Source organism: Vulpes lagopus, chromosome 5 (genome assembly GCF_018345385.1).
Source record: "Vulpes lagopus strain Blue_001 chromosome 5, ASM1834538v1, whole genome shotgun sequence".
Lineage (NCBI taxonomy): Eukaryota > Metazoa > Chordata > Mammalia > Carnivora > Canidae > Vulpes > Vulpes lagopus.
This window is the reverse complement of record NC_054828.1, coordinates 68,875,825-68,898,449: the sequence shown is the minus strand read 5'-3', so window position 1 is coordinate 68,898,449 and position 22,625 is coordinate 68,875,825. Positions and strand designations below refer to the sequence as shown.

At 39.9% G+C, this 22,625-nt stretch overlaps 1 protein-coding gene across 7 annotated transcripts in view; it reads left to right on the top strand.

The window, feature by feature from the left end:
• RBMS2 (RNA binding motif single stranded interacting protein 2) overlaps window positions 1-22,625 on the top strand; it is a 97,606-nt gene that overhangs the window by 5,118 nt on the left and 69,863 nt on the right. Inside the window, exons 1-3 of one of the 7 annotated variants that reach the window (XM_041757266.1) lie at window positions 18,678-18,957; window positions 19,059-19,126; window positions 20,208-20,294. In XM_041757266.1, coding sequence (XP_041613200.1) covers window positions 20,229-20,294 — 66 coding nt within the window. In that variant the 5' untranslated portion in view covers window positions 18,678-18,957; window positions 19,059-19,126; window positions 20,208-20,228. Of the gene's footprint in view, window positions 1-18,676; window positions 18,958-19,058; window positions 19,127-20,177; window positions 20,295-22,625 lie in introns of those variants that run through there. The other 6 variants (XM_041757268.1, XM_041757267.1, XM_041757269.1 and 3 more) reach the window with 6 other exon arrangements.

The following is a 22,625-nucleotide window of genomic DNA, read 5'->3' as shown; positions in this document are numbered from 1 at the left end:
TTATAGGACTGAAAAAATTCATACATAAGCATGTAAAAAAAATCTCAAGATACCATCACACTGGTCAAATTTACAATGCCCAGTACACATTTTCTCTATTTTGCCAAATAATCTGTTCTGTAAATTGGCTGCTTTGATGGCCATAAGAATAGATTATAGCAAGTCTGGATCATTATAATATGCTAAGAGAATGTAGATTTTGCCAGGGTGCCTGAAGAAGATTTTAAAAAACTCTTAATAGACTAATGCTAATGTGAAAGAATTTGAAAGTGAAAACAAAACAAAACAAAACAAAAAACCTTTGTGGGTAGTTGTGGTTGGTAATGTTTTAATACTTGTTTTTTTAACCTAAAGAACACGAAAGATGTTTTCAGTATCTCGTGTTACTATATGGTGAACAAAACCATTCTCTAAAAAATGAAAATTAATTTTAACCACATTCATTTACTTGAAAGCTCTGTAAACCATAATTTCTCAAGATTTTATGTAATTTGAAAATTTTTACATCATCCATTTTTGTCTGTCAATTTGTTAAAAGCTACTGTTATAACTCTGAAATTTGGGAAATTTTTAGAAAAAACAATTTTATTTATGTTTTCTTTTTCAAGTTTTTATTTAAATTGCAGTTAGCTAACATATGGTGTGATACTAGTTTCAGGTGTAGAATTTAGTGATTCAGGGTTGCCTGAGTGGCTTAGCAGTTGAGCGTCTGCCTCTGGCTCTGGGCGTGATCCTGGAATGGGACATCTGGTCCCACATTGGGCTCCTTGCAGGGACCCCGCTTCTTCCTCTGCCTATGTCTCTGCCTCTCTCTCTCTGTGTCTCTCATGAATAAGCAAATAAAACCTTAGAAAAAAAAGAATTTAGTGATTCTAAGCACTTAGAATCTCTCATGAATAAGCAAATAAAACCTTAGAAAAAAAATAATTTAGTGATTCTAAGCACTTAGAACATCCTGTGCCCATCTCAACAAGTGCCCTTCTTAATCTCCATCACCTAGTTAACCCATCCCTCTGGCTACCTCCCCTAGATAAAATAATTGTAGATTATCAGGCAATATGTGTAGTAATTACCACATAGGCAAGAGATTTTCAAAATTATGCATATTTATTTGCTTATTTGTTTTCTTAAAGATTTTATTTATTTACTTATTCATGAGAAACACAGAGAGAAGAGAGAAGAGAGAGGCAGAGACACAGGCAGAGGGAGAAGCAGGCTTCATGCAGGGAGCCGATGCAGGACTCGATCCCAGGCCTCCAAGATCATGCCCTGGGCCGAAGGCGGCGCTAAACCGCTGAGCCACCTGGGCTGCCCTACTTGCTTATTTGTATTTATTATTCCAGCTCAATTTAATTTAGGTGAAAAATCACAGAAAGAGTACAGAGTTACCAAATGAATTTATAATGTACTAAAATGATTATTAATATAATTGCTGTTTTATGAGAATTATTAAACACAGAAATTAGAAAAAAGTAATACACATTTTTTTCTGTGATAGTTACTGACAGTACTGGTACTTGATTTAAAATTGTTCTTAGGCAAACCTGGTGGCTCAGTGGTTGAGCGTCTGCCTTCGGCTCAGGGTGTAATCCTGGAGTCCCTGGATCAAGTCCCACATTGGGCTCCCTGCGTGGAGCCTGCTTCTCCCTCTGCCTATGTCTCTGCCCTTCTCTCTCATGAATAAATAAAATCTGTAAAAAAAAATAAAAATAATAAAATTGTTCTTAAATATTAGTTTTGAAAAAATATTAGTTTTGTTTGCACAATTCTCATGTATTTATAACAGAATTAAAATGATTTAAAAACTAGGAAACTGGGCATCCCGGGTGGCTCAGCAGTTTAGTGCTGCCTTCAGCCCAGGACATGATCCTGGAGACCCGGGATCAAGTCCCACATCGAGCTCCCTGCATAGAGCCTGCTTTGCCCTCTGCCCGTATCTCTGCCTCTCTCTCTCTCTCTCTCTCTCTCTCTCTGTGTGTCTCTCATGAATAAATAAATAAAATCTTAAAATAACCTGGGAAACTCTATAGGATCATATTGTTTAACAGAATTTTATTACTGAGCACAGAAGCTCAAGCAGGGGGAAAATAGAGGTCATAAAACTTATCAATTAAAAGTTATTGCTGGGACTATTTTACAATTTTATTTACTAATCTGAATTTTGGTTCAAAATTTAGAGGGTACAAAAGGGAATATAGTGAAGTTACCCTTTTATCTGTTCCTAGCTACCCACTTTATGCAGAAGCAAACATCATCAGTTGTCTATATACCTTTCCTTGATATATTTTATCCGTATCTAAGCAAATATATTTTTCCTCTTTTACACAAATGGTAGCATCCTATATTTTTTTTATATATTTTTATTTATTTATTCATAGAGACAGAGAGAGAGAGGCAGAGACACAGGCAGAGGGAGAAGCAGAGGGAGAAGCAGGCTCCATGAGAGAGAGAGAGAGAGAGAGGCAGAGACACAGGCAGAGGGAGAAGCAGAGGGAGAAGCAGGCTCCATGAGAGAGAGAGAGAGAGAGAGAGGCAGAGACACAGGCAGAGGGAGAAGCAGGCTCCATGCACCGGGAGCCCGACGTGGGATTCGATCCCGGGTCTCCAGGATCGCGCCCTGGGCCAAAGGCAGGCGCCAAACCGCTGCGCCACCCAGGGATCCCGGTAGCATCCTTTAAACACTGTTTTATATTTTTCCTTAAAAAAAATTTTTTTAGGGCAGCTCGGGTGGCTCAGTGGTTTAGCGCCACCTCAGCCCAGGGTGTGATCCTGGAGACCTGGGATCGAGTCCCACGTCAGGCTCCCTGCATGGAGCCTGCTGCTCTCTCTGCCTGTGTCTCCACCTCTCTCTCTCTCTCTCTCTCTGTGTGTGTCTCTCATGAATAAATAAATAAAATCTTAAAATTTTTTATTTTTTAGGGACACCTGGGTGGCTCAGCATTTGAGCATCTACCTTTGGCTCAGGGCATGATCCCAGAGTTCCAGGATCGAGTCCCACATCAGGCTCCCTTTGCATGGAGCCTGATTCTTCCTTCTATGGCTATGTAGTATTTGATTATCTGGATGTATTATTAGTATTTTTAAAGTTCCTTATTGGTGAATATTTGTGTCATTTCCATCTTTTGTTATTATGAGTGAATTTATTTCCTGGTTTGCTTGGGATAATCTCAGCTATGCCAGTTGTTCTAGCTTAAATATTAGTAGTGCCCTCTTTCTTTTATAACAGTATCCCAATTTGGACAATTATGGTTAGCCTACGTATTACAGTGCTGCAATTAATAATATTAAATATCTTGTCATTTTGCAGGTTTGCAAACATAACTGTAAGATAAATTCCTAGAATTAGAATTCCTGAGTCAAAAGGTATATGTGTTTGTAAGTTTGATGTTGCCAAATTGCTTCTATTGTTGGTCAGACCATTTTCTAGTCTCACCAGCAGTATAGGAGAGTACTTAGAGACACAAAGAGAGAGGCAGAGAGAGAAGCAGGCTGCTTACGGTGAGCCTGATGGGGGACTAGATCCCAGGACCCCTGGAACATGACCTGAGTAAAGGCAGGTAGATGCTCAACCACTGAGCCACCCAGGTGCCCCAGGAGAGTACTTGTTTTTCTGCCCTTCTCAGGTGATTATCACTTTTTAAAAATGTTTCCCACTCCAATTGGTATAAAATAATTTCTAAGTGTTTTAATTTTAACTTTTTACAAATTATGAGTTGAGCTCTTTTTGTATGTTTAAGAATTATGAATTATTCATATATTTCTCCATTTTCTATTCAGTATTAGAATTTTGATACTGATTTATAGGAACTCTTCATATATTTTGGAAATTAGCCTTCTATAAGATGAGCTGCATGCATTTCCTCCCCTCGTCCTGATTTCTTATTTGACTTTTGGTTTTCCTTTTGTGGTTTTTGCCATGTAGGAGTTTTTAATCATTTTTCCCCTTTTTTCCTTTCTTTTTTAAAAAAATACTTATTTATTTAAGTAATCTCTATACCCAACGTGGGGCCTGAATTTAACAATCCCAAGATCAAGAGTCACACACTCTTCAATTTTTTTTTTTTTAAAGATTTATTTATTTATTCATGAGAGACACACAGAGAGGCAGAGACACAGAGACACAGGTAGAGGGAGAAGCAGGCTCCTTGCCGGGAGCCCGATGCAGACTCGGGACTCAATCCTGGGACTCAATCCTGGGACTCCAGGATCACACACCTAGCTAAAGGCAGAGCTCAACTGCTGAGCCACGCAGGCGTCCCAAAGATTAGAAGTTTTGTAGTTTAAACATTTATACAGAAAATAAATACAAATAGTTTTATGTGGGAGTTCTATGAAACTTTCAAAGAACAGATAATCCTAATTTTATGCACTTTGTTCTAAGAAATTAGAAAAAAAGGGAAACTTCACAACTTTTCTTGTTAAATTAATATAACCTTGTTGTTGTTTTATCTCTACCCCTAATATCTGGTTAGAACTTATGACCCCAAGATCAAGAGTTGCATGTTCTATTGAATGAGGCAGCCAGGTGCCCTTAAATTAGTATCACTTTAAAACCAAACCACACAAGGACAGTATGAGAAAAAATAAATAAAGGTATAAATGTAAAAGTAATAGGACCTATATTTATGACCCAAGTAGAATATATCTGAAGGATGCTAGAATGCTTTAATATTGGAAAATATGCATAATTAACCCCATCAACGGGGATCCCTGGGTGGCGCAGCGGTTTGGCGCCTGCCTTTGGCCCGGGGCGCGATCCTGGAGACCCGGGATCGAATCCCACGTCGGGCTCCCGGTGCATGGAGCCTGCTTCTCCCTCTGCCTGTGTCTCTGCCTCTTTCTCTCTCTCTCTCTCTGACTATCATAAATAAATATAAAAAAAAAAAATTAAAAAAAAAATTAACCGCATCAACGGATTAAGAGAGAAAACCTATTTGATCCTCCCGGTCATTGAAGGAAAAGGATCTGATAACCTTAAATGCAAATAATATGCATAATTAACTACATCAACAGATTAAGAGAAAACCTATTTGATCTTCCTGTTCATTGTAGAAAAAAAATCTGATAACATTAAATGTGCCTGTTCATCTTCAAAGCTCTTAGCAAACTAGACAAGAAAAGGAACATCGTAATAAATCCAATAAAGAGTTTATTGGGGAGTTCCTGGCTTGCTCAGTCTGTAGAGCATGTGACTCTTGATATTGCATTGAGTTCAAGCCCCACCTTGGGTGTACAACTTACATTAGAAAAAAAATAAAGTTTATCAGGGAATAGGGCCAATATCACAATTTCTGTTAACTAGTTTACTGGACATATTACTGTCCAATAAGAAAAAGAAAGAAATGGTATAAAGATTATAAGAAACAAAATTGTCATTCACAAATGATATTCATTAGGAAAATCCAAGTGAATCTACAGGTAAATTGTTAGGGCTAAAAGGAGAGTTCAGGGGCACCTGACTGGCTCAGTCCATGGAGCATGTAACTCTTAATCTCAGGGTTTTGAGTTTGAGTCCCATACTTGGTACAAAGATTACTTAAAAATAAAATCTTAAAAAGAGAGAGATTTCGACAAGATTGCTAGATAAAAGATGAGTGTCCAAAATTTAGTAGTGTTCCTATACTGAGTAATTATACCTATTTTTTAAATTTTTTTTATTATTTATTTATGATAGTCATACAGAGAGAGAGAGAGAGGCAGAGACACAGGCAGAGGGAGAAGCAGGCTCCATACACCGGGAGCCCGACGTGGGATTCGATCCCGGGTCTCCAGGATTGCGCCCTGGGCCAAAGGCAGGCGCCAAACCGCTGCGCCACCCAGGGATCCCCTATACCTATTTTTTTAAAGCTACATTTATGATAGCATTAAAAACTGAAAAGTGCATATGAATAAACCTAATATAGGATGCATAGGAATTTTATAGAGAAATTATTAAATGGAAAGGTATACCATATATTGCAAACCCTAGTGTTTGTATCAGCAGTACAAACCTATGATCCCTGGCTCCTAATATTCATGCCTTTGTGTAAGCCCCTCCCCTTGAGTATAAATGGGACCGGTGATTTCCTGCTCACAAATAGAATATGGCAGAGGTAACTGTGCCTTGTTGGCTATAAAGAAGCAAGCAACCATGTTGTGAGCTGCCCTCAGGAGAGGGCCACATGGCAAGGAACTGAAGACCACCCCAGCCAACATTCAATAAGAAACTAAGCCCCTCAGACCTGGAAGGATCTGAATGCTACCAGAAATCAAGCTGATCCTTCCCAGCTTGTGCCTCATGTGAGAGCTGAGCCTTGGACAACACTTTGATTGCAGTCCAGCTAAGCCATGCCCAGCTATCTGACCCATAGAAACTGTGAGATAATAAATGTGTTGTTTTGCACCCCCTAAGTTCGCAGTAATATTGGTATACAGCAATAGATAACTAACACACCATGTTCAGTGGAGGAAAACATTCAATATTAAAAAGATGGAGGGGATCCCTGGGTGGCTCAGCGGTTTAGCGCCTGCCTTTGGCCCAGGGCATGAAGTCCTGGAGACCTGGGATGGAGTCCCATGTCGGGCTCCCTGCATGGGCCTGCTTCTCCCTCTGCCTGTGTTTCTGCCTCTCGCCCTCTCTCTGTGTCTCTCATGAATAAATAAATAAAATCTTTATAAAAAAATTAAAAAAGATGGAAACTGTCTCCAGAGTAATTAATTTATCATAATTCCAATGAAAATCTCAACAGAATTTTGCAAAGAATTTATAAGAAACCTAAAAAAAAAAATCTAGTTTTTTGAAACCTAAAAATTTTTTTTTAAAAAAATTTACTTATTTATTCATGAGAGACACAGACGAGAGAAGGCAGAGACACAGGCAAAGGGAGAAGCAGGCTCCATGCAGGGAGCTGGATGTGGGACTGGATCTACGTTGTCCAGGATCACACCCTGGGCTGAAGGTGGCGCTAAACTGCTGAATCTCTGGACTGCCCCCCGGACTGCCCCCGACACTCTTGTCTTAACACCAATAGCACAGTCCTTTTTTGCTTTAGCTTTTAGTAAGCTTTTAAATCAATTAGTGTAAATCTTTTAGCTTTTTTTTTTCTTTTTTTTCTTTCTGAACTCTTCAAAATTATTTTGGTTCTCCTAGGTCCTTTGCCTTTCTATCAGTTTGCCAGCTTCTACAGAGAAGATTTTGATAGGAATTGCATTGAAACTATGTATATGTCAATTTGGGGAAAATGACCATTTTAACAATTACTTCTTTAATTTCTCTCAATGTTTTATAGTTTTCAGTTTACAAATCTTACATTTGCTTTGTTAGATTTATTTCTAAATATTTAATTCCTTTTGTTGCTATTATGAATGGAATTGTTTTCTTAATTTGTCTGCTTATTGCTAGTGTATAGACATACAGTTATTTTTGTATATTCATCTTGTAGCCTGTGACCTTGCTGAACTCATTATTCTTTTTTTTTTTTTAAAGATTTTATTTATTTATTCATGAGAGACAGAGAAGCAGAGACATAGGCAGAGGGAGAAGTAGGCTCCATGCAGGGAGCCCGACATGGGACTCGATCCCGGGTCTCCAGGATCAGGCCCTGGACAGAAGGCAGCGCTAAACTGCTGAGCCACCCGGGCTGCCCTGTTTCTTTCTATTTGCTAATTTTCAGAATAAGTTGGTTCCATAATATCCTCTAAAGGTGATTAGTTAGACTTTTAAAAACTTTTATGAATTTATGAACTTTAATACTTTTGATGTGTTTACATTGTTGATAACTTTTTAAAATTTTTATTTATTTATGATAATCACACACACAGAGAGAGAGAGGCAGAGACATAGGCAAAGGGAGAAGCAGGCTCCATGCACCGGGAGCCCGACGAGGGATTTGATCCCGGGTCTGCAGGATCGCGCCCTAGGCCAAAGGCAGGCGCTAAACCGCTGCGCCACCCAGGGATCCCCTGTTGATAATTTTTAAAAAATTTATTTTAATGCTCAAGTTGTCTTACCTTTATTTATTTATTTATTTTTAAAGATTTTACTTATTTATTCATGAGAGACACACAGAGAGAGGCACAGACACAGGCAGAGGGAGAAGCAGGCTCCATGCAGGGAGCCCTATACGGGATCGCGCCCTGGGCTGAAGGAAGGCAGCGCTAAACCTCAGAGCCACCGGGGCTGCCCTTGTCTTAACCTTTAGACACTGGAAGTTCCCTCAAGTTGACTCTTGAATCTTTTGACACAACGCTAGTACTTTTTTTGTTTTGATGGTTGACATTTTTTTATTTAATGTAAAAATACTTCACACTTTTTACAATAGGAAAATGTTTCTTTTATGAACAATTAAATGAAAACTATCTTAGGACCCTATAGGGCTTTTTAAAGTTTTATTTATTTAAATAATCCCTACACCTGTGGGGCTCAAACTCAGACACCTGAGATTAAGAGTTGTATGCTCTTTTTTTTTGTTTTTAAAGATTTTATTTATTTTTTCATGATAGACATAGAGAGAGAGAGAGGCAGAGACACAGGCAAAGGGAGAAGCAGGCTCCATGCAGGGATCCTGACACGGGACTTGATCCCGGGACTTTAGGATTGTGCCCTGGGCCAAAGGCAGGCGTTAAACCGCTGAGCCACCCAGGGATCCCCCCCTTTAAAAAAAAAAAAGATTTATTTATTTATTCATGAGAGACACACAGAGAGAGAGAAAGAAGCAGAGGGAGAAGCAGGTCCCATGCAGGGAACCCAATGTGGGATTCAATCCCAGGACTCCAGGATCATGCCCTGCACTTTGGCAGTACTGACCCGCTGAGCCACCCAGGGATCCTAAGAGTCATATGCTCTTTTAACTGAGTCAGCCAGGCACCTTATAGGATTCTTAATGTACACTAGGTTTGATGCATATCTTAGAAGATAAGACATTAACTTGTTAGGATCATTTGGGTACAACTGAAAATAAGAAACAATAATTTAAATTTTAAAAAATATTTTATTTATGGGGCAGCCCCGGTGGCGCAGCAGTTTGGCGCCGCTTGCAGCCTGGGGTGTGATCCTGGAGACCTGGGATCAAGTCCCACGTCAGGCTCCCTGCATGGAGCCTGCTTCTCCCTCTGCCTGTGTCTCTGCCTCTCTCTCTGTGTCTATGAATAAATAAATAAAATCTTTTAAAATATTTTATTTATTTATTCATGAGAGAGACAGAGAGAGAAAAGCAGAGACACAGGCAGAGAGAGAAGCAGGCTTCTAAGGGAGCCCGATGTGGGACTTGATCCCAGATCCTGAGATCAGGCCCTGAACCAAAGGCAGTCACTCAACCGCTGAGCCAACCAGGTATCCCTTATTTTTATTTTTTATTTTTAAAAATTCATTCATTTTAAGAGTACAATTTAATGACTTTTTGTAGATTTACAAAGTTATGCAACCATCACAACAGTCTAATTTTTAAAAATTAATTTCTATGCCAAATGTGGGGCTTGAACTCATGACCCTGAGGTCAAGAGTTGCATGTTCTACTGACTGAGTCAGCCAAGTGCCCCTAATTTTAGCTTATTTTTATGTTCAACATATTTTAGTAAGTTGATGATAGTGAGTCTACATTAACATATAAAGAAAGAAATTTGCCATTAGCCATTTAAAATTTAATGAGTTGCCTCAGATTCTCAAGCTGCAGGTTATTTACTTAGATTTGTAGTAAGGAATACTATGGGTTTGTTAAGACAACTACTGTGTTTACAAAATATTTAATTTGAAGATAAAAAGATGGATTTGTGATACACAGAGCATAGTACAGTGTAAATATGTATATATGAAAAAATACTGCATTGTAAAATGTTTTATAATCATTGTCCAATTTGGCTCTCACAATAATTCCTGAGAGAAACTATGCCCCTTTTGTGGAAGGGGAAGCTGATGTTTTAAAAGATTGAGATTTCGGGATGCCTGACTGACTCTGTTGGTGGGACATGTGACTTTTGATCTCAGGGTTTAAGTTTGAGCTCCACATTGGGTGTGGAGATTACTTAAAAATAAAAGTATTGAGGGGTGCCTGGGTGGCTCAGTGATTGAACGTCTGCCTTCGGCTCTGGTTGGGGTCCTGGGATTGAGTCCTGAATCGGGCTCCTCAGAGGGAGCCTGCTTCTCTCTCTGCCTATGTCTCCTCTCTCTCTGTGTGTATCTCATAAATAAATAAATAAATAAATAAATAAATAAATAACCTCTTTTAAAAAATAAAAGGATTGCAGTTTTCCTGTTTAACACAGAAAATGGTAGAGCTGGCTTTAAATTTCCAACTTCTGACCTACCTATGTACAAATTCTATGCTTTGTTTTCTCTTTATTTGCTAAAGGTTGCATGACCTATATTACCCAGGAGGCGGCAGTGTTATCTTAATGTTCATTGGGAATTCATTTTTCCCATTGGAGGTACTTAAATGGAAGTGAAAATTGTATTCTTTCAACTAATTCTTCAGTGTAAATTATGTTTGGGTGTTAAAGATAAAAAGGTTAGTAAAGTTGGTGTCTACTTCCTAGGAGCTCACAATCTGGGTGCAAGAAATGGGGCAGCCAAGCAGAATTAAATCCTACTGAAATTTTGTACAAAATGCCATAAGAATATGAATTTATGACAGACCTTTTTAGTGTCTTTTTAATGTGGTAATGGAAATATAGTTTTATCTAGCACACAGATGAGAGACACAAATAAATTCAGGCTTTCTGACTGCATAATGGTACAAAATGAGCAGTAAGAGGAAAATAATGTATATTGTGAATATAAAGGAAAACCTCCTAGCTCTCCTAACTCACTATTCCATCACTGTCAACACTATTTTCAGCGTTTTTTTACATAATTTGTTATTGTACATAATGCTGCTATAAACACAGGGGTGTATGAATCCCTTTGAATTAGTGCTTTTGTATTTTGGGGGTAAATACCCAATAGTATAATTAGTGGATTGTAGGGTAGTTCTATTTTTAACTTTTTGAGGAACCTCCATACTCTTCCCACAGTGACTCTACCAGTTTGCATTCCCACGAACAGTGCATGAGAGTTCCTTTCTCCACATCTTCATCAGCACTTATTTCTTGAATTTTTAATTTTAGTCATTCTGACAGGTGTAAGGTGATATCTCAGGGTGATTTTGATTTGCATTTCCCTAATGATGAGTGCTACTGAGCATCTTTTCATGTGTCTGTCCAATGGCTATAGTTTTCTACAAATCTTGTTGTTTCCATTATAAGTTTATTCCCAGAAATATTGTCCATTATGCAATTTAATAGTAGGCTAAAATATTGTTCATCACTGCTACTTGAGATAAAGAGCTAGTTTGAGGAGAATTGGTTGAACTTTCACCTCTGGAATCCTAGGCTTATTCTTTTATTACTTGTGACCCCAAAATACATATTCATCAGAATTTTTATTTTTTAATTAAAAAAATTTTTTAGGGCAGCCTGGGTGGCTCAGCAGTTTAGCACTGCCTTCAGCCCAGGGCGTGATCCTGGAGACCCGGGATTGAGTCCTGCGTCCGGCTCCCTGCATGGGCCTGCTTCTCCCTCTGCGTCTCTCTCTCATTCTCTCTCTCTCTCTTTCTCTCTCTCTCTCTCTGTGTGTCTCTCATGAATAAATAAATAAAATTTTAAAAAATGAAAAAAAAAATTTAAATGTAGGTTCCACACCCATGTGGGTACCTGAATTCATGACCTTGATTGAGATCAAGAGTCTCATGCTTCACAGACTGAGCCATCCAGGGGCTCCTGTCAGAATTTTAAATTTTATAGGCAAATCAGATTGGTGTACTAAGGAATTTGAATTGAGAGACAGAAAGTCTGGAGTCTGGTGTCAGTTATGCCCTTATTTGACTGCCATGACCTTTGCAAGTGAGTTCACCTCTTTAGGTTTTGTTTTGTTTTGTTTTTAAGATTTTATTTTATTTATTTGAGGAGAGAGAGAGCAGGAGGGAGGAACAGAGGGAGAGGGACAGGCCAGGCAGACTCCACACTGAGCACGAGCCCACTGTGGGACTCAACCACATGACCCTGAGATCACGACCTGAGCCAAAATCAAGAGTGAGACGCTCAACAGCTCAACCAACTGAGCCACCCTGGGCCTCTCTAGGTTTGTTTTTTATCTGAAAATGAGAGAGGAGAAAGGAAAAGAACTGTGCAGTTAATTAGTATTCTGACTCTGTCATCCTCACAGTCTCACAGTTTTTGCGATGTTAGATTTAACTGTTTGAAATTGCCAGTATTCATCTATTTGAAGATATTCATATTCGACCTAGAGAAACAGCCATTTCATTTGTGCAACATAATTGTTAAATTCAGTTGTGGTCCCTACTGGGATCATCTGAGCTATTTATTTTGAGGATAGCTGAGGCCAACTAAAATTAATGTGTCAGATACAGGGGATCCCTCTGTGGCTCAGCGGTTTTGTGCCTGCCTTTGGCCCAGGGCGCAATCCTGGAGTCCCGGGATCGAGTCCCCCCATCGGGCTTCCCGCATGGAGCCTGCTTCTCCCTCTGCCTGTGTCTCTGCCTCTCTCTCTCTCTCTCTCTCTCTCTCTGTGTCTATCATAAATAAATAAAAGTAAATCTTTAAAAATAAAATAAAATTAATATGTCAGATACAAAGGAAATACACATTTAGAAGATATAATATTATCATATAATCGATGTAGTCCATTCTGGATATGCATAGAATCCAGTCTAGTCTATTTCTACATTATGCTAATTTTCTGGCCCAGTGATTTTAGATGATTCGATTCCTGTATTTCTTTAGTGTCTGGCAAAGGAAAAATCTACTTGAAAATTTTGGTAGGCTATTCCTTACAGTAATTTTTGGCTGAAAGTATCTGTTGCTATAGAAGAGAGTGTACTCTAAGCACTGATATCCAGAGTGTGAGGTAAATAATTCTTCAGACTTGTCTTTTTCCCTGTTTTTCAAAGGACTGACTCAAGGAGTTAAGAAGCCAGACTTCCCCAATTTATAGTTTTAAGCCCATTTTGCATCCATCCTACATCAGAAGGATGTGGGGCTAAACTATTCCTTGTTGTTTGACGCAGCTCCTTGAGGAAGCTGATGTTTAAATAAACTCTTTTTTTCTCTTCTTCCTAAGGTATTACCTCATCTTTTTACCATGAAATAAATTCAACTTTTTGGTATCTTTCCATTATCTAGTCTTTGGGCACAAAAGTTAATCAAAGGGAGGAAAGATAATCCACAAGAGAATATTAATAGCTGGGGTGGGGGGCCGGCAGCATCCTTGGTCCTAACATATCTTGTTGAGATTTCTGAACCAAATTCACTAGCAAACTGTCTCTGTCTCACTGCTTTCTTTTCTTTTTTTTTTTTTTTAATTTTTTAAAATTTATGATAGTCACAGAGAGAGAGAGAGAGAGAGAGAGAGGCAGAGACATAGGCAGAGGGAGAAGCAGGCTCCATGCACCAGGAGCCCGATGTGGGATTCGATCCCGGGTCTCCAGGATCGCGCCCTGGGCCAAAGGCAGGCGCCAAACCGCTGCGCCACCCAGGGATCCCTGTCTCACTGCTTTCATATGCATAGTGCTACATCAGCCTGGCTCCAGTTGAATGTCTGTCTAGGGTCTAGCACATCTGCAGGTAATACATTCTTTTGGGTTCTCCACCCTGATGTGGAGAGGCTGATAGTTGCATGCAAACATCTTTCATTATACAAATCAGAGTTGATCTAGCCCCAGCTCCTTTTCTTGAGGCAGTTATTTAAAAGTGTTTTTCTGGAGAAATTAAACAAACAAAAAAAAGACTATCTTGAATCAGAGGTGTAGTTGTCTCTCTCCAAGACAAGTTTCTAAAAACTCCTATTTTACTTTTTCCCCTCAAAACAACTCTTGAGTGCTGGGCCCATGAGAATCAAGAATTTGAGAGGCATTGACTAGATCTAGGAAAATACGGGCAATATAATGGGCAAAGGAGATGGGCACGAGTGTCAAACACACTGAAGAAATAGATTTCTTCCTCCTCTTCTGTGTCTCCTGAATCTAACCGTAGAACTCTATTATATTCTCTGTCTCTTCCACAAAATTCCATAACCTCCTTTAAAAATATATTTACCAGAATAAAGGACGTAGTTTGAGGTCTTGTTGGTACTCTTTGACATAATTAGCTGTCAGCATCAGTTCACAAACCTAGGTCATTTTACTTCTATGGCCCTGAACTTATTAGACAGACTATAAAAACCTAGGTTTTGTGTTAGCTCACATAAAATAAAATTTATTTAACTGGATTCTTCTTTTTTTTTTATTATTATTTATTTTTATTTTTATTTATTTATGATAGTCACAGAGAGAGAGAGAGGCAGACACATAGGCAGAGGGAGAAGCAGGCTCCATGCACCGGGAGCCTGATGTGGGATTCGATCCTGGCTCTCCAGGATCGCGCCCTGGGCCAAAGGCAGGCGCCAAACCGCTGCGCCACCCAGGGATCCCTAACTGGATTCTTCTTTATCTCCCTTCTATATGATAGACTGTCTACCTTATTTTTATATTTTTTAAAGATTTTATTTTTAAGTAATCTTTATACCCAATGTGGAGCTTGAACTTACAACTCTGAGATCAAGAATTGCATGCTCTACTGACTAAGCTAGACAAGTAACCCTACTTTATTTTATTAGCACAGGAAAAATAAAGGTTTTATTTATTGATTTTTAATATTTTATTTATATATTTGAGAGGGAGAGAGAGAGAGAGAGAGCACGAGCAGGGAGGAGAGGGAGAAGCAGGCTTCCTGCTGAGTAGGGAACCTGACATGGGGCTCAATCCCAGGGTGAACCCTAAAAGTTTTAATTTTAAAGCTGACAACTCCAAAGTTTTAAGACTGAAAATTCTATTTTAACATTTTTATTTTTAAAATTAAGACAATTTTTTTAGAGGCGCCAGGGTGGCTCACTCTGTTAAGCATCTGCTTTCGGTTGGGGTCCGCGGTTGAGCCCTGCATCTGGCTCCCTGCTTGGCAGGGAGTCTGCTTCTCCCTCTCCCTCTGCCTCCTATTCCCTCTGCTTGTGCATGTGCATGCTCTCTCTGCCTCTGTCTCTCTCAAATAAATAAATCTTTTAAAAAACTTTTAAAATATATATTTTAAGTAATCTATATCCAACATGGGGCTTGAACTCATAACTCCAAGACCAAGAGTCATGTGCTTTACAACTGAGGCAGCCAGGCATCCCCAAAAGCCTTAATTAAATCAGTATCTTGGGACTCCTGGGTGGCTCAGCTGTTGAGCCTCTGCCTTTGACTCAGGGTGTGATTCCAGAGTCCTGGGATCCAGTCCCAGGTTGGGCTCGCTGCAGGAAGCCTGTTTCTCCCTCTGCCTATGTCTCTCCCTCTCTCCTTCTTTGTGTCTTTCACGAATAAATAAATAAAATCTTTAAAGAAAATCAATATCTTAAAAAAAATCAGTATCTTTAAATTTATTAGCATATATAATATTTTCCCAGATCACACGAGCATGAAATCCATTTGGATTTAGTTTCTATTTAATTTTTGAGAATTAAAAAATAATTTTATTTGTTTATGAAAGACATAGAGAGAGAGAGAGGCAGACACGGGCAGAGGGAGATGCAGGCTCCATGCGGGGAGCCCGACGTGGGACTCCATCCCTGGTCTCCAGGATCAGGCCCTGGGCTGAAGGCTGAGCCACCGGGGCTGCCCTATTTTTGAGAATTTTTATGATTACTAAATATATGTCAGTGTAATTCTTTTTTTTTTTTTTTCCTTTTTGGCTTCTTCAATGTGGCCTCTTCTCTACCTTTAGTAATGGAGCTTATTCTTCCAGTCTTCAGGTCAATTTCTGGGGTACTCAAGATGATTTGATAATTACCTAGTTGTATTTGTGGAATGAGCAAGCCTAGGGTCCTCCTACTCGGCCACCATCTCCCAATTTCCTTATGTACTGTCTACTTTTAGAGAAGAGAAGTGTTATTAAATCTTAGGATTCGGGGCAGCCCCAGTGGCACAGCGGTTTAGTGCCGCCTGCAGCCCAGGGCGTGATCCTGGAGACCCTGGATCGAGTCCCACACCAGGCTCTCTGTATGATGCCTGCTTCTCCCTGTGCTTCAGCCTCTCTCTGTTTCTATGAATAAATAAATAAAATCTTAAAAAAAAAAAATCTTAGGATTCAGGGAGGCCTGGGTGGCTCAGTGGTTGAACGTTTGCCTTTGACCCTGGTCCTGCGATCGAGTCCTGCATTGGGCTCCCTGCATGGAGCCTGCTTCTCCCTCTGCCTGTGTCTCTCATGAATAAATAAATAAAATCTTTAAAAAAATGTTAGGATTTATGAAAATCTCTTTTTCTCTTTTTTTCTAGATCTATTTCTATTTCTTAGAGTAGTAGGACTCTAGGGAAATGGGAGCTGGGGTGTCCAACCTAGTGAGCTTTGATTCTGTAGTTTTGTTTACTCTTTTTCTAGAGATAAGAGATGTTCCACCAATTTCCATTCTTTTTTTTTTTTTTAAGATTTTATTTATTTATTCCTGAGAAAGAGAGCAAGGGGTGGGGGGGCGGGTGGGAAGAGACACAGGCAAAGGGAAAGGCAGGCTTCTGGCAAGGAGCCTAATGTGGGACTGGATCCTGGATCCTGGGATCATGCTCTGAGCCGAAGACAGACGCTCAACAGCTGAGCCACCCAGTGTCCCAGTTCTTCTTCTTCTTTCTTCTTCTTCTTTCTTCTCCTTTCTTTATTTTTTTTTTTTTTAATTTTTATTTATGATAGTCACAGAGAGAGAGAAAGAGAGGCAGAGACACAGGCAGAGGGAGAAGCAGGCTCCATGCACCGGGAGCCCGATGTGGGATTCGATCCCAGGTCTCCAGGATGGCGCCCTGGGCCAAAGGCAGGCGCCAAACCGCTGCGCCACCCAGGGATCCCCTCCTTTCTTTATTCTCCTTCCTTCTTCTTCTTTCTCCTTTTTAAATTTTTGTTTTATTATTTATTCATGAGAGAAACACGCACAGAGAGAGGCAGAGACATAGGCAGAGGCAGAGGGAGAAGCAGACTCCTTACTGGGAGCTGGATGTGGGACTTGATCCCAGAATCCTGGGATCATACCCTGAGCATGAAGGCAGATGCTCAACCACTGAGCCACCCAGGTGTCCCTGTTCCACCAATTTCCAGATCAAAGATAAGAATTTCTGAATGATCAGATTGTTTGCTTATAGAATATAGAGAAAAGAAATTGGATGGGTGATTCCTGAAACTTCTTATCTAGTATTTCCAGCTATAAAGTTTAGCTTGGGGCAGCGGTTTAGCACTGCCTGCAACCTGGGGTGTGGTCCTGGAGATCCGGGATTGAGTCCCACATCAGGCTCCCTGCATGGAGCCTGCTTCTCCCTCTGCCTGTGTCTCTGTCTCTGTCTCTGTCAATCTCTTCTCTCCGTGTGTGTCTCACATAAATAAATAAATAAATAAATAAATAAATAAATAAATAACAAAAAAAATTAAAAAAGAAAGTTTAGCTTGCCTAGTTCTAGTATAAACTTTGGAATGTAACTAAAATACTAGTTTTTTGAAATGTTTGCTTCAAATCATCCAATCTGGATTATACAATACCCACAGGGATACACACTGGGAGATAGTAGAGTAATTAATCAAAATGGAGCTCATATCTATTTAGTGTTTACCAAATGCCAAAGACTTTCCTAAAGCTTTATTTTCCTAAGGCTTTATCTGTTTTATTTTATTTCCCTACAATTTTAGGAAGTAGATATTATTTATTTACCATGTTTTATAAATGAGAAAAGATTCAGACGTGTGAGATAATTTTCTGCGTCATTTGGGTTTGTGACAGGACTGAACTAGAACTTAGATTTGATTCCAAAGGCTAATGAAGTAGGTATTATTTCCATTTTGCAAATGAGTGAATTAGAGATGTTAAGTACCTTGGCATAAAGTCACGTAAGTAATAAGTAATAATGGTGTCAGCATTTGAACTCATGTTTGTCTATCTCTAAAACTCATGGATTTAACTATTTTAAATTCTTTTTTTCTTTAAAATTTATTTATTTTATTTGAGAGACAGAGTGCATGAGTGGCAGAGGGAGAGGGAGAGGGTCGCGACTGGATTCCACATTGAGCTCGGAGCCCCATGCTAGGGAGCCCATGACCCTGAAATCATGAGCTGGCCAAAACCAAGAGTTGGGCACTTACTTAGCCGACTGTGCCATTCAGGCATCCCTAACTATTTTAAATCCTAAAATATCACTAAGCATTAAGGATTAAAGTAGGAAAACAAAGCACATGGAGAATGTTACAATTTTTAAAAAATTAAAATAGGTTGACTGACATAAATCCCGTTATAAATCAGGTCTTAGAGATTAAGGTTTTTGTTTCACATTGTTAGGCTAAGAGAGAAAAAAATCAGCTAAGGGCCTTTTAAATGGCAAGGATAACTTGGCATATAATGAATGAGAATCTCTGAGGGCAGAAAAAGGACTTAAAAAAATATGGTAGCACTGAGAGATGCCTTTAGTATTTTATTTATTACATTTGGCTGCTCTTCCAGTCTCTGTTGCAGTTCCCACAATGAGGCTGTTCCCACCCTTCCTGTGTCCCTTGAACTGAGCAGGCACTTCCTGTCCTATTGGAAATGAAAGTTAGAGATTGGGGCTGGTATGTGGTGTGTGTATGTGTTTACTCTGCAGATGGTTAGTGCTGTCTGTCCCATTATTATAGCAAAAAGGTGACCAGAAAACTGGAATAGAGACTGGGACTTCATTTAAGGGAGGGTTTGGGCTTAATGTTTGCTGTGGCAAAGCAAACAGGGTTAATTTATGTTTTAAGAGAATATCTATGATGGCACAAGGTGACCTGAAGAAGGGATTTGAAGGCTTTAATTTTACATCCCTGTTTCATTTGGATTGGTAGGAAGTTACTGGGTTCATTCTTGAATTTTTTAGTTTCCTACAAATTTCTTATTAAGTCTCCTTCACAGGACATTACTTTGAAACTTTAGAGGTGAGTGTTGTCTCAACTGTGTTAGGTTCTTCTTCCCTGAGAACTTTGTATTTTCTTCTCTATGAAGCATATACTTTTTAAAAATTATTTTTTTCCCACAGCTGAGAGACAACTTGAAGCAAACATTCCAACTCTGTGAACTTCAGTTTGGGCGTAAATTCCAGATTTGGTGAGTGACTCTTTTTTTTTTTAATTTTTATTTATTTATGATAGTCACAGAGAGAGAGAGAGAGAGAGGCAGAGACATAGGCAGAGGGAGAAGCAGGCTCCATGCATGGGAGCCCAATGTGGGATTCAATCCCGGGTCTCCAGGATCACGCCCTAGACCAAAGGCAGGTGCCAAACTGCTGCGCCACCCAGGGATCCCTGGTGAGTGACTCTTAATTGTTTCAGCTTCATGGACCTTGAAGACTAGAAAATGGTGGAATGAAGAGTCAAACAAGATAGCTTACAGTTGTTGAAAAAATTGCTAGGTAGGCAGTTTTATCTCCGTAAAGCAGAGGGAAAAGAAAAGAAACCACTAGACACCAAATTTCATGACCTGGTCCAGTTTGATATTTCCTTCATAAGTATGAAATCATGCCTGGGGGAATCTGAAAAGGAGTGAGAGGCATTAGCCCATCAGTGTGACCCAAGAGGAATAGAACTATCCAGGGATCTGAAACTAGTTACTTCCTATATTCTGTCTCTGCTCTTTGGTGAGCTCTTCTGTTTATTCCTTCTTCATGCATTAAGATCGCTGTAAGTATAAAGTGTGGGGAAAGTCCTGAATTCATCTCACATGTTCTTTCTCAATGTAGTTAGTTGGCTTCACATGTTCTCTGAGGCAGTGCTCCTAGTGGCCCCTTTAAAATCAAACTTGAAAGCTTCTTCTAAATCTTATAGCTCTAAGGGAAAAAAAAATCCTCGGTGTGTTTTCAGGAGAATCAGAACTTGTTCTTATTGGAAAAGGAATGGAATTGAGAGGAGTAGACCTAAGAACTTTTCTTTTTGCTTTAGCTACCAAGACTGTGAAAAATAAAATAACATCTTGGGCATTAGGACCCAGTGGAAGTACCTCATTCAGACTCTTGGTTAACTTCTCTCAGTGACGTAAACAAGCAGCCCTAGCTCATTCTCTACCCGCCCCCCCCACCCTTCTCCCTCCTGCTCCTTTTCTCCCCCTTTCTCCTCCCCCTCCCTTTTCCCTCTCATTTTTTCTTTCCCCCTCTCTTCCCCCTCCCTGTCCCTCTCCCTCTTCTCTTTCTCAGCTCCCTTACATTGAAGAGAAAATGCTGCTATCAGTGACTTCCAGGCCTGGGATTTCGACTTTTGGCTATAACAAGAACAACAAGAAGGTAGGGAAAAGTGCTTTTTTGGAATCCAGCTACTTCCTTTCCTGGGGATCCGGGAGTGCCCTTGGCTTTAACATTCTTCGTTAGAGGGGATCAGAATTCCTCTCTCCACTCAGCGCCTCTCCCTTTTCCACCACTTCTTTTGGCATCTTTTCTCACCTGGCTTTGAAGTTCCAGCAGTTTACAGTCCATGTGTGTGAGGCCTGAAAAGGCAGGGGGATTAAAACAAATCAAGTTTGTAAGTTCGTATCTTTGTGAAATGAAGTTAGTTTGACTTCCTGCTGATATACCCCATCTCCCCTGGAATAGTATGTCATCTCAAACCCAGGCCCCCTGCCCACACCCTCTAAGGTTATTTTTATATTTTTGAAAAACTGTTTCTATTGCTGCCCCACTTCCTTTCTACCCTAACTCTACCAGCATTATCAGGTAAGTAGCTGAAATATGTAGTCAGGGAAATCACAACAGCTTGATCAAGAACTGGGTATACGCTTCTAGACTAGGAAGAGACCCCCACCTCACCCAGTCTGTAGGGAGGGAGTCCCAAGACAAGAACAGACCTTGGGATTAAGGCAGAAAGTTCTGTGATTCTTTGGGTTCTGCTGCTGAGCTGGTGCTTGGACCTCTGCTGGTAGCCAGGCTCTGCAGGGATCCTTGCAGTCTCTGTGATTAACCCACCATTGCCAGAGAATTGTGATACGCTTGGGCGCATGGGCAGTCTAATGAGGAGAGGTGGACAGTGATGCCCACATTCAGTAGGGAATATCCTTGGCAGTTTCTTGGCATTTCAGTGCACACGGTGCTGATTAGGAGGAACTTCATGCTGTAGGAGAAAGACCCTTTACCCTCTGTCTTGGCATTCAGCTGTTTTTTTGAAGAAAAAAGATGTAATAGATGTATAGGGATCTTTTGTCCATCTGATGGAGTATAGGAAGGTGTGGAGAATTCTGCTACTTTCTCATATATCTAAAGATATTGTTATAGATAATTTTTTTTTTTTGTTATAGATAATTTAAACAGAGTATCTGATCAGGGCATTGGGTAAATGTTTAGATCCAAAACACTTAATGTCAATTTATTTTTTTATTTTTATTTTTCAAAGATTTTATTTATTTATTAATGAGAGATACAGAGAGAGAGGCAGACACAGGCAGAGAGAGAGGCAGAGAGAGAGAAGCAGGTTCCATGCAGGGAGCCTGATGTGGAACTTGATCTGGGTTCTCCAGGATCACCCCCTGGGCCAAAGGCAGGCGCCAAACTGCTGAGCTACCCAGGCATCCCTTAATGTCAATTTATAATGGTATTCATTCTGTTTATATCCTTAAGAAATGTGGGTCCAGGGATCCCTGGGTGGCGCAGCGGTTTGGCGCCTGCCTTTGGCCCGGGGCGCGATCCTGGAGACCCGGGATCGAATCCCACGTCGGGCTCCCAGTGCATGGAGCCTGTTTCTCCCTCTGCCTGTCTCTGCCTCTCTCTCTCTCTCTCTGTGACTATCATGAATAAATAAATAAAATCTTAAAAAAAAAAAAAGAAATGTGGGTCCATATATGTTTGTTGGTTATCATTAATATACATACATATGAATATATAATTTTGGTAGAATAATATTTCATCTGTATTCCTTTCAAATTTATGTAGTACTGTATGAAACTTTCCTTAATTTTTTTTTTTTCTCCAAGTCTCTCAGGTTACCCAGACCCATTAAAATAAAGTAAAAAGAATTCCAGAAGTTAGTTTTTTTCCTCCTAGGGGATTCATGTATTCAGTGCTATCTAAAATCTCATAGCTGTCTTTACTCCCTTTCCATCTTGTAGTATAGGAAACATTTAACCAGCTTCTAAATCTGGGATACCCTAGGGGACAAACAAAGAGTTATAATTGTGGACTTGGACTCAAATCTCATATTTCTTCTGATAACTTAAAAGTTTGAGAAGCAATGAAGAATAATTGTGTGGGTTCTTACAGGTCACTGTTATGATGACATCACTTTGAGGTTATTTTGTTTAGTTTAGTTTTTTTTTTTTTTTTTTTTTTAATTTATTTATGATAGTCACAGAGAGAGAGAGAGAGAGAGAGAGGCAGAGACACAGGCTGAGGAAGAAGCAGGCTCCATGCACCGGGAGCCTGATGTGGGATTCGATCCCGGGTCTCCAGGATCACGCCCTGGGCCAAAGGCAGGCGCCAAACCGTTGCGCCACCCAGGGATCCCTAGTTTTTTTTTTTTTAATTTTATTTATTTATTCATGAGAGAGGCAGAGACATAGGGAGAGACATAGGCAGAGGGAGAAGCAGGTTCCCTGCGAGGAGCCTGATGTGGCACTCGATCCCAGGACC